Source organism: Perca flavescens, chromosome 4 (assembly GCF_004354835.1).
Source record: "Perca flavescens isolate YP-PL-M2 chromosome 4, PFLA_1.0, whole genome shotgun sequence".
Lineage (NCBI taxonomy): Eukaryota > Metazoa > Chordata > Actinopteri > Perciformes > Percidae > Perca > Perca flavescens.
This window is the reverse complement of record NC_041334.1, coordinates 24,997,087-25,011,144: the sequence shown is the minus strand read 5'-3', so window position 1 is coordinate 25,011,144 and position 14,058 is coordinate 24,997,087. Positions and strand designations below refer to the sequence as shown.

Genomic DNA, 14,058 nt, shown 5'->3' with positions numbered 1-14,058 from the left:
AATACCTGTATATGTAAAGGTAGGGGTTGAGTTTAGGTCCACATGTGGAGCAAGATTTAGCACTGAATCATTCGTCAGCTGTTTCATTAAAAAAAAAACTGAGTGGCATTAGTGTGGGGAAGTCTCAATAGTTCGTCACGTAAACGTAACTGTAACACGATGATTGAAAATCTACACCTGGGCAACTTTAGAGAGCTAAATCCATCCTCCAGCTTCAGTCTGGACAGAACATATAACATACTGCTGGTCTGTTGGTCCTGATTGCAACTTTTGTTGTTGATGAAAGTCGTTTAGATTCTCACTGTAGCAGTTCTTCCCAGGAAATGGGTTTGGAGAAGACCTCCCGCTCCAGCCAAAGGTCGTAATTCATTTGGAAGTCCTCGGGCAGGTCCACCCGCTGTCCCAGGACACTTTGCAGACAGTTGTCCACAGGCAGGAAGTCCGGGTTGCTGTGGCTCTTGTCGTAGCGGCGACTATTGAAGCGCTCGATGTTGGCCCGCAGAGCACACTCCTCGGCCTGGAAGTCCCAGGGACGAGCGTCCAGATCTGCTCCAGGAGAACAAAGAGCAGCTCATGTTTAGGACACTTTGGTCTGCTCCGAGTGGAAACACAACTCACTGGGTGTCCCAACAATACGGACCTTAATTTGGGCTGCAACTAACCAATATTTTCATTACCGATTCATTTGATGTTTATATCTTCTCAATTGTTTGTTCTTTAAAATGTTAGAAAATAGTGAAATATTCCGTAATAATTTCCTAAACCCAAGCTAAAATATATAGGGCGGTCCCCTCTTAAAGCCGAGACACACCAAGCCGATAATCGGCCGTCGGACAGTCGTTTCGGTGAACTATTTTAGTACAATATGAGATCGTATTCTGAACAAGCTGCCATGACAGTCTGTCTTTGAATTTCCGGAGAAACCACACCCACGTGACGCGTTCGTCCAATCAGCTACCAGTTTTCATTTTTGGCCGACAATACAGATTATCGCCAACTGCTGCTATGAAGACTTATTAGGTCTCGTCGCTTCCGAGGCACTTTTTTGACCAACTCGGGGAGACTGATCAGCCCACCTGCCTTTTCTGCCGAGGGTCGGCCGTCTGGTCAGTGTGTCTGGGCCTTTAGTCAACTAAACACATTTTTTTTTTAGTCATGCTGAATCACTTATTTCCTTACTAACTTATGAGCACATATCTGGTTTACAGAATATTTAAAGTGGTGCTTTTGCAACAACAAAAGTTTTTTTGTCACAGATCTATGATTAAAGCTTTAGTGCGTAACTTTTTTATAATGATGAACGTCCATTCAAGCCATTGCCAAATGAGTTGATACAAAGCTAATTAAGACTATCGGCTCCACAAAACTCTCAATGTATTTTTCAGCACGGCTGTTTAGAAATTGGTGTCTCCCGGCTACTTACTCGCGCAGAAACTCAAGTAAAGATAATTACCTCTTCTAAAGAGTTCATCATGTTTTTTAAAATCCTCCGTGTCCTCCTTGACTACATAGCAACGGTATGGAGGAGGGGTGGGGGTGAAGCGCGGTCACGGAAGGCTTGTGTCATGTGGATCCCCCGACAGAATTGTTGTTAAATCAACTAATCGATCAGTCGACTAAATCAGATGAGTGATAGTCGACTACAAATTTCCCTTGGGGACATTTTTGGGCCTTTATTGACAGGACAGCTGAAGAAATGAAAGGGGAGAGAGAGAGGGAATGACATGCAGCAAAGGGCCGCAGGTCGGAATCGAACCTAGGCCCACTGCGTCGAGTTGTAAATCTCTATATATGGGCGCCCACTCTACCAACTGAGCTATCCGGAAACCCAAATATATATATATATATATATATATATATATATATATATATATATATATAAATAATACATATATTTTATATATATATATATAAAGAAATATATATATATATATATAGTTTTTTTTTTTAAACAAAGATGGCAAAGAGTCACAGGTTAAAGCCTCTTAAATGGGAACATTTGCCGGTTTTCTATGGGCTTTGGACTGTTAATCAAACAAAACAAGCTGTTATATATATATATATATATATATATATATATATCTCCCTATCTATCTATCCATCTATCTATCTTTTAACAGCTTGTTTTATTTGATTAACAGTCCAAAGGCAAATGTTCCCATTTAACAGGCTTTAACCTGTGACTCTTTGCCATCTTTGTTTAAAAAAAACTAAACAATTACTTTATTATCAGAATAGTTGCTCACTAATTTTCAATACCATTGAATGAATACATACTGACTATTTCTTTGTGTTTCCACTCACCGTTCCCGTAGGCCCAGTCGTCGTTGAGCCGATGTCGGACCTTTTGGTAGATGGCAGACATGGTCTTCATGTTGCTCTTCCTCCACTGACGTCCCAGGTATTTGGTCTGCACTTTAAGCAGCTTGAGGACGTACAGCTGCATCATGGCCTGCTTGACCTTCAGCGCCCTCTTCAGGATGGGAGCGGACTTAAACACCACTAGCATCTGGGAGGGAAAAAATTAGCGTTGAGAGCTTTAACATTATATTTTTCATGCGTGGAAACATGACACGATCTGTCATGATAGATGCTATTTGATGAGTATTGTGCTCACCATTGTTCTGGAGTGCTTCCACTTGGTTAGTTTGTTGAGGATCCTCAGCAGGTTAATACAAGAGAACAGATTCCTCCAGCAAAACTGATTGTTGTCTCCTGCTTCCTGTGAACGACAAAAATGTCCACATAAAAAAAAAAAAAAAAAAAAAAAGAAATTCTTGATCAGATTGCGACAACTATAAAACAACTGAAAACTCACCAAACTCTCTGCAGTTAACTCCGGGAGCTCATGCACCACACAGTGAGGAAAGTCAAGTACTGAAATGCTATTGGGGAAAGAAAATTGAGAGCAGTGAAATAAAGGCAAATGAAAGTCGTGATTTTAGTTATTCAAAGAGGTCTCTGAAAGTACCTGTTTTTAGCGGTGATGTAAGACATGATGTTCTGGTTAAAGAACTTCAGAATGAGGGGGATGCAGTTGGCAAACACCAGGTGTTGAGCCATGTACTCAAACTATGAGATAAGCACACAAAGACAGGTTCGGTGAAGGATATTTTTGAATGAGATCAAGAGTTGTTTTTGTGTGTGTGTGTTTGTGTGTGTGTGTGTGTGTGTGTGTGTGTGTGTGTGTGTGTGTGTGTGTGTGTGTGTGTGTGTGTGTGTGTGTGTGTGTGTGTGTGTGTGTGTGTGTGTGTGTGTGTGTGTGTGTGTGTGTGTGTGTCGTACCTGGTAGATGTGGTTGAGTTTAAAGTGTTTTAGTAGAAGCAGCAGGATGGCAGAGATAGCCTTCACGATGATCTCTTTGTGTCGATTGACATCAACACCAAGTTTCATGCTTTGCAACACTGTGGTCCTGCAGAGTCAGAAATAATACATCAATCACCTATTTAAGTATCCCTGTGATCCTCTGTGAGAAAAAATCTACAAAGTCGTTTACTTTGATGTGTGTGGTTTATTCAGGTCAGACAACCTTTCAATTCTTTTATGTTCCGATTGAATTCAAAATATTTCCAAGCATGCTAACCAGACCCTTGGCTGTACAATGCTGAATTATTCCTTGATGTTGTTACATGCCCTTACTGTGAAAATGTTCTGATAAGAGTCACTCCTGCTGCTGTTTCTTCAAAAGCAGACAGCAGTAATTTCCACTTCAGAAATAAATATAATTGTAAAAGTGTTAGGAAAGAAAAGTTAGGATAATGTCCTTGTTTAGAACATAATGTGTAACGCTGTTAAAACCCTTTTAGAGGCACTGCATCACTTACGGCATCTCCTCCGGCAGTACGTCTGCCAGGATGTTGATGGAGTCTGTCTTGGCTTTGGAAGTCGGCGCTGCTGCGAGCAGGATCTTCAGCAGAGCAATCTGACATTCAGAGAGAGACACCATGGAGTCAGTTACAATCTGACATGGAAGCTAATGGCTGCTTCGGTCGATATTTGTGCTATAAAAAACAGTGACTATTAACACATATAAAGTGATGATATTGCAGGGGATATAAATCTAATGCTCAAATTGTCTTATTGCCTTAAAACTACCACATTCTGCATTAGAGTTCTAACATTTGTGCTGCTTCTATGGAAATTTAACTTCCTATCGCACAAAAAAATACTTTCAGTGTGTAATATGAACATACTGTCCTATTGCTTTATTTCAGAGAGCATTGTTCAATCTATTTTCTGTCTCTTAATTTGCCTAAATACAAGGAACTGAAACACACTGAAATATGCTATAGCCCAGTCTTTTCTGTGCAGGATTATTACAGTATATGCCACAATGCAAAACTATTAGGAAACATTAATCCATGTAAACCATCTGAAAGTGTAAATAATAAATGCTGTGTCAAACGAATTGTATGATGAGTCATATCCACAGTACCACAATGTAGAGCTGGGCAACATATTGATATTTTATTGATACCGTAATATGAGACTAGATATCGTCTTAGATTTTGAATATCGTAATATGCCACAAGTATTTCTGGTTTTAAAGGCTGCATTACAGTAAAGTGTAATGCAGACTGTTGTGACTTTTCTATTATTTGCCTTTCCCCACTTAGTCATTATATCCACAATAGTGATGATTATTTATCAAAAATATCCTTGTGTAAAAATTTTGTGAAAGCACCAATATTCAACACTACAATATCGTGTCGGTATCGAAATCGAGGTATTTGGTCAAAAATATTGTGATATTTGATTTTCTACCACAATGTATACCTGACACCAAACAGCACTAACCATGTATTGAGGCAAACTGGGCAGAATTCCCTGATAGAGCAGCTCAATGGAGGACATCTCCACCTCCTCTTCACCCTGATGAGGAGGAGGGAGAAAACAAGAGACATAAAAAACACAAAATATCATCACCATAGCACCTCAAGACAGTTTGGTCTTAAAACATCTGCTATTCTTAACCAGAAGAAAGAGTAAAGACTTCGCCTCATCCTCTAATATGTGAATTCAGTGCATTGTATGGCTTATTCATAAAACATAGGAAAGGATGCTAGAAACTTCATACTGCCAAGATTTTGGAGAGCAAGAGTAGACTGCACTTTCTAGTTCAAAACACTACTTGTAAGAGCATGATGTCGAACGTATAACATTTTATATTAATTTGTTATATACTGGTTGACCCTCTGCACCTGGAGGAATAAATTAAGATATTGATAGGGAAGACATCAACTTCAGATGTAATAATAATAATAATAATAATTCTGTCCAGGTAAATAGGTTATATATGTGAATTATTAACGTAACTTACCCCAGACAGAGGGGTTTTCTGAAACTCCTCCTCCTTTGCAATCTGTATCTCAGCAATGGAGACGTACTTGTGCTAAAAAAAGATGAAAACTTGAAATTTAAAACTCTGGCAGCACTATTGCTATTTGGAATTTTTAGTATTCACTCAATACTAAGTGCCAATGAAATATAGCGAGTAGCAATGCAATACCTGCTTTAAGGTCTTTATGCTCTCATGAATTGGCCTAGGCAAGCCAACAACTGTATTTGTATCACTGCAAGACATGCAAAAGAATAACCTCAGCACACACAATACAGTTAAGAGTAAAAAATATTAGTCTTGCGTTACTTTTCATTTAAATTAAGCGAGGAGAAAACTTACTTTCCAAGTGTGTAACCAATAAATTTACTTCTACTTGATTCCAGGAAATTTTCAATGTCCTTTTCCCTGTTGGAGCAAAAACAATAATGTCAACACAAAACATCTGATCACGTGTTTCTTTCTAGATTGTGTACACGAGGAAGGAATCAATACATACCTGACTTTAGGAGCCCACGGCAGTCCTTTGGGTAAGGACACCCTATCTGATGGAGGGTGAGGAATAGGCGGAGGCATCACCTCGTCCCTCTCTAGAGGGAACGTTTCTGCCTCTATAGAGTTGTCATTGTCATCGTTGTCGTCCTCATCCTCACGAGAGTCGTCAGCCTTGTAAGGATCCTTTTCGTTGAATGCGTCAAGGTTGTCCTGTTTGATTAACGCCTGTGTGAGAAACAAGTAGACAGTGAAGAAGTGGACATATTGTGAGTGGGGCAACAGGCAGAAAATATAATACCACACTGTAAAAGTGAGATGCTCAATTTGTGCACAAACATAGGCACTTAATGGCTTGGACTGGCAGCATGAAGGCATAACCAGTAACAGCAGGTAAGATGTGCATGGTGTACAGGTTATTATATTAATACAAAATACTGATCGAAGAAGCTATTTTTGGGTCGTGTTGCTACCTACGATATGTTTGGTTTGAGAGCAGCAGTAATGGCTACCTTGTGTTCGCGGCGCGCCCGTTTCTGCTGCTGCTCTATGAGGTCGGATGCAGACGCAGGAGGAGAAGCGGCCCTCATACTGCGAATGACTCGAATGCTGTCCTCTGGGAGAGGGGCCAGACCCAGCTCCACACGCTTATGAACCTTTATGCTTTGGAGCTGCTCAAACCCTCCGAGTGTGAACTGAAACAGAAGAGAGGATTTTAATATGTCTCTTAACTTCAGATGTTACTTTTTTGGCGTGTGGGAGCAGTTAATGTGACTCACCAGTATGCTCTTCCACAACAGCAACAACACCTTCTTCATTGGGAAGTGAGGGGCATGACCACTACAGAACTTGGTAACCATACCGAAGAGCATGACGGACATTGGCTCATTGTTGAACAGAGGAGATCCTGAGTTGGAGAGGTGGAGTGGAAATAGTTCAGCTGGAAAGTTTTGCTTATAATATTTTTGACATGACTGCAGCTTTTGATACTGATGAAACTTACCCAGTTCTGCTCTGAAGGTTTCTCTGATGATTTTCCATTCAGGCTTGTCGGCTGGGTCATCCTGTTGTATCGTTTCCACCATCAGGTACATTATGTTGAGCAGCACTCTGAGATCTGTGCTGTCAGCAAGGGAGATGGCTGGTTTCCTGACAGCACTACTACAGGCAGCACTGTTGCTGAAAGGGAGAATATAAAATGTCTTATACTCCTCTCCAGACTGATCATTGTACAACAAAAATGTATTAATTTGTAGTTCTTGAAAAGCAAACCCACAATTTTTGTTTTGCTCACTGTGGTCTGGTAACACTAAAGCTGATTTTTCTCATCGACAAGCTTTATCACTTTTGAATGTTTTCCAGACTAACATCTTGTAGAAAAAAAACAGGAATAAGCCATTTAGGATGGCTTCTGCATGGCTAGAAAACTGATGGAGAACATACTCAATTTCCATGTTGAGCAGCTCCACCAGAGCAGAGAAGGTCCCCACATCCAGCAGCAGAAAGATGTTGTATCTCATCCAGTACTGCACCTCAGCCTCAGAGCTACACTCTGCAAAGGTTCCTAGAGAGATAGAAAATGACCCACTGTGAAATATATACTGTGAGAAAACCAAAACTAGTCTCCTTGATCAATTGCCATCATGGCAAGATTTCCCTTTCTACATAATTAATTCATGCTAAACCAGTTTTAAGTAATGTGGACTGACCCTGAGCCATGTAAAGAATGGCTCTGGCAGCCTTCAGCCTCTTCTCTCGGGCTATCACCTCCAGACCATCCAACAGGCGCATGGCATGAGCTCTGTGCTGAGCTGCATCAAGCTCCGTCCACTTCCTATCACAAACTAAGACACAAACGAGGTGGAGATAATAAACTAAATACACATATATATATACCCACTTCATCTTAGAAGTAATTAGTTGTTTACGATGAATTAATTAGGATTTGACTGAGTGTATGTAAGTTTAACTACATACCATGTGTTCTGAATTCCACCTCAAAGCACTTCCTATTGACAGCAAACTCTGGTCCTTCAGTATAACTGTAGAGCTCTGAAACATACATAAAACTGAAAATATATATAGATAATCTGAACACACTATATGTTGCAAGAATCAAAAATCAGGGGAGCAAAAAGGAGTCAGGAAATCTCAATGTCCATGAGGAGCACACACAAACCTGACAGCTCTGCAGCCCACTTGTCCGTATCAGCATATTCAAACTCAAGGTCTGGAGACTCCGACAGTCCCTGTGAACAACACATGACACACTTTATGCCCTTGTGATTAAAGAAATAATTACTTTAGACTAACTCAGTAACTGTCCAACTGACTACAAATTGCATTAAGTTGACTTTCCAACAGAATATAAAGTATTTAAATCAAATCCACCAGGACCAGCTGCACCATAAAGTATGAATAATAATAATAATAATAATAATAATAATAATAATAATAATAATCCATACTATTATATGGATAATAATAAAACACAACGAAAGGCGCCAGTCGAAGGCATTATGACTACTTTTACTATTGCTATTAGTTTTGCTGATAAAAAATATGTACTTCTACGTAAGTATCATGCAAAACTTTTACTTGTAATGGAGTGTATTTTACATTGTAGTATTTCTACTTTAACTTAGTAAATGAGCTACTTCTTCCAAGCTTTCAACACTGTAAGAAAGTCTGTCATTTACAAGAACAGACTGTTGATCAAGCATCAGTTTGTGGCAAATAGAGAAATTCCTCCAAATTAAATTTACAGTGGTTTTAGCTGTAATCCTTCTAAGTCTTCTGTTTGTGTGTTATTGTCTGATTATTCAAAAGATTACAAGAGAGCAAAGCATGGAAACATGAATTCTGGAAGTGATGTTCTTTCATATGAATTTAGCAGAAACCTCCCACAATCATGCTAGAGAGGTCTGGCTCACTTTGCTTTCGTTATAGGTGTATAGGGGCTCCCTGGTGTACATATAACTATATAATAAAATTACATAAACACACCAGACCAATACATTACAAAGGAGAAGGCCTGTGAGATTCCGTTTCAACAGGTCGCCAGACAGTTCAGCCTGGCCTGTGACTAGCTAATATCAGCTAGCTAGCCCCTGCTAAGCTACACTGCTTTTCAACAAGTAATTACATTACATCAGCACAGCTATAGGAAAGAAAGAAATATAGGTATCACTTTAACCCTTTTTAAGAACCTCAGCTGCTGCTGTTAGTTAACGTCGCCGAGTAATGTCAGAAATAATAGTTAAGCTAGCCCGACAGAGCTAGCTAACGTTATGTGTTAACGTACAGCAGCAGCAGAAAAGGCCTCGTCAATGTATGACTGGTCGGCTGAAAAGTAATAACAAACTTCTGTTTACGTACCTCTGAATCTTTTCTTGGGTTTCGGGTAAATTCAACCCTGCTTTTGTTAGGCAACATAGCTCTCTGTTTATTGTTTACAGGAATCCCACTGTTCCCACCGACTTCCATTTTTTGGGCGCAGTGTCCTCTCGCGAGACCAGTTGATCTACGAGAGTTGGACTGTATACTGCATCGTATACTGTCGGTATTCTGTCATACTTCATCACAATGTAACTACTGCTTTAAAAAGGATGGAAACGTGATATATGCCCTCTATTTTATTTGGTATTCAATTCAATTCAATGTGAATTGAGGTTTTTGGGGCCCCTGGAGGTCTGAGGCCCTGGAGCAGTTGCCCTCATTGCCCGGTTGGTAGATAATAAAAATAATAGATAGTGGATAATAAAGATAATAGATAGTAAAATACTTATCTATCCCTATGACATGTGTAATGTGTCTGTGAAACGATGTATCAGAACCATTTTCAAATTTAAACAGCAGTTTATTAGGGGAACTGTGCACAGAAATGTAACAGGGTGGTATACTGCTGAAATCATGTTCTTCAAACTAAACTACAGATAGTGTAGAAAATAGGCCTACTTTATAGCTAATCATTTACAGAACTTTGTCTCCACATCAAAAACATAAAACCAGCAACAGTGTACAACTGTCAAATCACAGTGGTATTCTTATTTATTTCAATTTGACATAAGTAAAACTGTTTGCTCCAGTAATAACACATTCATTTGTCTCTATATTAGAGTTAAAATAAGGGTAAAATGACTTATCTCTTAAAACAAAAGAAATTCAAAAGTGCTATTATAAAAAGGACCACTGTAAGTAATTTAAATGTCTGATTGTTACAAGAAATTAAACTGGGATGAAACATATACATTAAAATCCATGCAAAAAGTACAACAGAATGTAAAACGTTACCCACTAATTAGTTAGTTATTCATCATGTTATGTCATCACACAGTAATGCATATTTTTTGAGTAATGTAAAAAGCACTGATTTTACAACTCTCCACCATTGCAGAAATAAAATACAGAAGAAAACTGAGTGTGTTTTACTGCATAGCTATCACTGGATATTGCAGAATAACCATGTTTCAAAAACCATAATGGGAGAAACACAGTTGTACATGTGAATATAAATAACTAAGTGAGTCACAAGGCACTGTCCATTGACCAGTAACCATGGTTACAGCGCACTTTTTGCTGACAATGATGCCCTCACTGAATCGGTGCAGTGCAAATATGAAAGCACTTCATAGTAGCATCCTGTAGACTACTATACAATTAAACAGCAGGAGTAAGTGACACAAATCTAAAAAATATAAATTGAAATTACTGTGAAAATGAAATACAGGAATTACCTGTGGCTCTGCAGATTAAGTGTGATGTTTTGTTTAGGGTGATGCAACAGGATACTGAGTAAATACATGTGGAGCAACACTTTAACAAGGTAAAAAGGTGCTGAAACCTCTGCAGGGACAGTAACACTGTCAAATGTTTGGAGTAAGATCAGCCCATAGACCACCAGCATGATATACAGCATGTTAAAATGTGTTGATAAGCCTTAAATTCAGCAAGATACAACTACTAACTGCACATTATATAGTTTGTATTACACAAGAATATAGAGTAAGTAAGTAAAGGTGGCATAATAAGTTGTGCATTTAGCCTCACAAAACTGTGCTAAAACCTTTTGAGCAATGAAAAGCGAAACAAAACACAACATTGTGTTATTAGAATAGCTATAATAATGGCAATAATAAAGAAGTTAAAACACGTGTCGAGGCAAATGTGTTGACAACAAAGCTTATCCATGCCTGAGCCCAGAGCATTTGTGGATTTAAGTTTACTTTTCTGTTGAAAAAGACATGCTCTAGTTAACACAAGATCAAAGTCCTGTGACAAATCAAACAGTAAACTCAATGTTGCACATTAGCAAATACCATAATGAGATTGGCTGATCAGAGGCTTGCTGTTGCGTTTACAGCATAAACATACTTTATGGAAAACTGTACAACATGTAGTCTGTGACTTGTGTTAGCTTTACACAGAACATACATAGCTGCAATAGTAAATTAACTCTGAACATTGAGTATCAAAATCTCTAAATCTATTTTACAGTTCTACTGTAAGTAATAATTTCATGAGAAGGACAGTGAGACTAGACGTGGACACTAAGGTCAAACAGTGCTGATCTGGTAAAAATACATTTACAAATAATTTCAGATATTCGAATGCCCTGAGGTGCAGATACTATTCTTATCAGACACCAACAACTCATTAATTGGCTTTTTTTTTTTTTTCAAGATAATAAATGCCAAGCTCTCATCCTACGTTTGCTATAGTCAAAAGTACTTTGCTGAGGGTTAGCAGTAATGTGGTTAACACTACAGAGAACAGGACATTTCTTTTGTATGTTGTGGATGGAATGTATGAAGTAAGCAAGCGCTGCCACATCGAAACAGAGAGAAAACTTTAAAGCTGCATTAAGTGTTTTTTGACCACTGGTGGGCAAAAACAAATAAAAAAAACTTGGTGGTGCGTTCCAGTTGTACTGGGAAGTCGGAATTTCCAAGTTCCCAGTCGAAAATTTCAACTGGAACGCTCCCTGAAGTCAGATTTCAGACTCGGAAAGTCGAGAGAACCTCAACAACCCCGACAACCCCGACATCACAATTCAACATGGCTGCTCTGTGCATCATCAGCAGTGAAAGCTGTAGGAATATACAATATATGTCATTCACAGAGTACTGTCCATCTTCTATCTGTGGACATATTGCTACCATGTTTGTACAACCCAAATACCACATACTGTGTTATCAACTGGTATTGCTAACAATGGCTAACCTGGTTTGAGTCACCCCACCCCATTAAACATAATGGTTTTCCGACTTGTTACTGGAACGCGGTCAACTTGGGTGAGACGTCATTCCCAGCTCCGACTTCCGAGGTAAATGGAATGTAGCAACAGCCTGATTTACAATCAGATTATCACGTTGTTATGGCTCATTTGTCATAAAAATAATTGCCTACTTAAACATCCAGCAGACACACAGTAACACCTAAATGGGAATCAAATTTCTGGCCACCTCGTAAATTTAAGCCGATTTAGTTCAAATACTCCAGAGAGAAATATTTGGAACTTGACTTTCTTCACCAGCCAGGAGTTTACATCAGCTCTCTGACGTTTTATGTAAGGCTAGGCTTGTCTAAGCATTTTTTTCTGGAAATGGCTTCCAACTGTTTCATACAGGAGTTGATGAGAGAGCCACAACAAGGAGCTAACAGCAGCTAAATAGTTCAGTGAGCTTTAGTTTTATGAGTTTGGAATTTCAAGCATTAACTGAAGGAATTGAATACGTTTTTATTAGGACTGTCAAAATTAACGCGTTAATTTTTGCGTTAATTTTTTAATATTTAATTCGTTAAAAAAAATTAACGAAATTAACGCAGCTGTGTTTGTTTACTTCATGTGGCGGCTGAGAAACGTAATACGTCTCCATAACAGCAGGCGGCGCTACTCTGTATTGTTGTCCAAGTAATGAAAACCGGCAGCTGATTGGACGAACGCGTCACATGGGTTTGTTTTCTCCGGATATTGAGAGCCAGACTGTCATGGCGGCCGTTCAGAATACGATCTCATATTGTACTAAAATAGTTCACTGAAACGTGTTTCTGAAAACATTTTAAGCGAGAAATAGGCCGTGCAGTTGCTGAATCCGTCTTCATTTCAGCTCAACAAAGGTCAGTTTAGAAGATTTTCGTCAGATTTTGAGAGACTAGTCACCTCATCCTGCTCGCCATTTCCGGGTGAGTCCCGACTGCCCTGCCGCCGACTGAACTCTCGGCTCGTTGGAGGTGAACTGCGCCTCGCCTGTAAAGTAGACGAGAGCAGGCGACAGCAGCCGGGGACGGTGACAAAAATCTGCTCTCAAGTCAGACAGTTTCTAGCCGTTTCCAGCAGCCTTCAGCAGGACTAAATAAGCCAAATTGTTGCTGCTGTTGTTCTGAAAGATATTAAACATTCTGAACTTAGCAGAACCTTTCCTTGTTTGGTTTTTTTCTTCATATTTGCAAAGTTAAATGATTTAGCATTTAAATATCCATTATTATAAGCTTCAGTCTCAATTTAAAAAAGCGATTAATCGCGATTAATTACAGCAAATTGTGCAACTAATTAGTTAATTTTTTTTAATCGATTGACAGCCCTAGTTTTTATATAAAATGTTTTGCTTAGTGCAGGTTTAACTGATTTCACAACTAACCATTAACATTTCACAACAACTGTAACCCTATCCCATCACAGACATTTGGCACAATATTTTGAAATATTAAATTTTTCTATCAGAACTCTGAAATAACCTATGAGCCAGCAGGTATGGAAACAGATGAACCAGAAAATAATCTCACAGAACAGCAGATATAGGTGCTGTGGTCACGCTGACGTTTCATAGCCAGCTGGGTGCCATGTGCAGTTCTGTAGAAAGCAGCAAGTAAAGCTAAACTAGCTGTGGTCAGTGAACTAAATATAAGCTGTGTATCTTCTGAAGCACACGTGTCAAACTCAAGGCCCGCGGGCCAAATCGGGCCCCTCGCTAATTCTGATCCGGTCCGCATATCAATCTAGGTTCACAATATATTTTGGCCCATTCTAGTTGTGCGCCAAACTAAAAACATGGGAAACTGTTTTTCAACTTGCAATTACGCAACACTCAAAGCAGAATTTGGCAAATTTACCGACTTTGATAGTCAGAAATTCCCACGGAACCAGAGTTTGTATATTCCGGCTGTGAAAGAGCTTGTTGTGAGTCAGCTGTGTGGTAGCCTACTTCGAAAATGTAATCATTGTTTTT

General features: G+C 39.1%; 1 protein-coding gene across 1 annotated transcript; it reads right to left on the bottom strand.

Annotated features, from left to right (window-relative positions):
- Positions 1-67: 67 nt before the first annotated feature.
- strip1 (striatin interacting protein 1) lies at positions 68-9,386 on the bottom strand. Its single transcript, XM_028575477.1, has 20 exons — positions 9,209-9,386; positions 8,010-8,079; positions 7,808-7,882; positions 7,540-7,674; positions 7,274-7,394; positions 6,834-7,009; positions 6,610-6,737; positions 6,343-6,525; positions 5,838-6,058; positions 5,681-5,746; positions 5,510-5,573; positions 5,321-5,392; positions 4,798-4,872; positions 3,825-3,922; positions 3,286-3,412; positions 2,972-3,072; positions 2,819-2,885; positions 2,618-2,722; positions 2,305-2,509; positions 68-546 (listed from the first exon to the last, which is right to left on the bottom strand). The coding sequence occupies exons 1-20, from the start codon at positions 9,314-9,316 to the stop codon at positions 299-301; spliced, it is 2,445 nt and encodes an 814-aa protein (XP_028431278.1). The 5' UTR covers positions 9,317-9,386; the 3' UTR covers positions 68-298.
- Between the last annotated feature and the right edge of the window lie 4,672 nt (positions 9,387-14,058).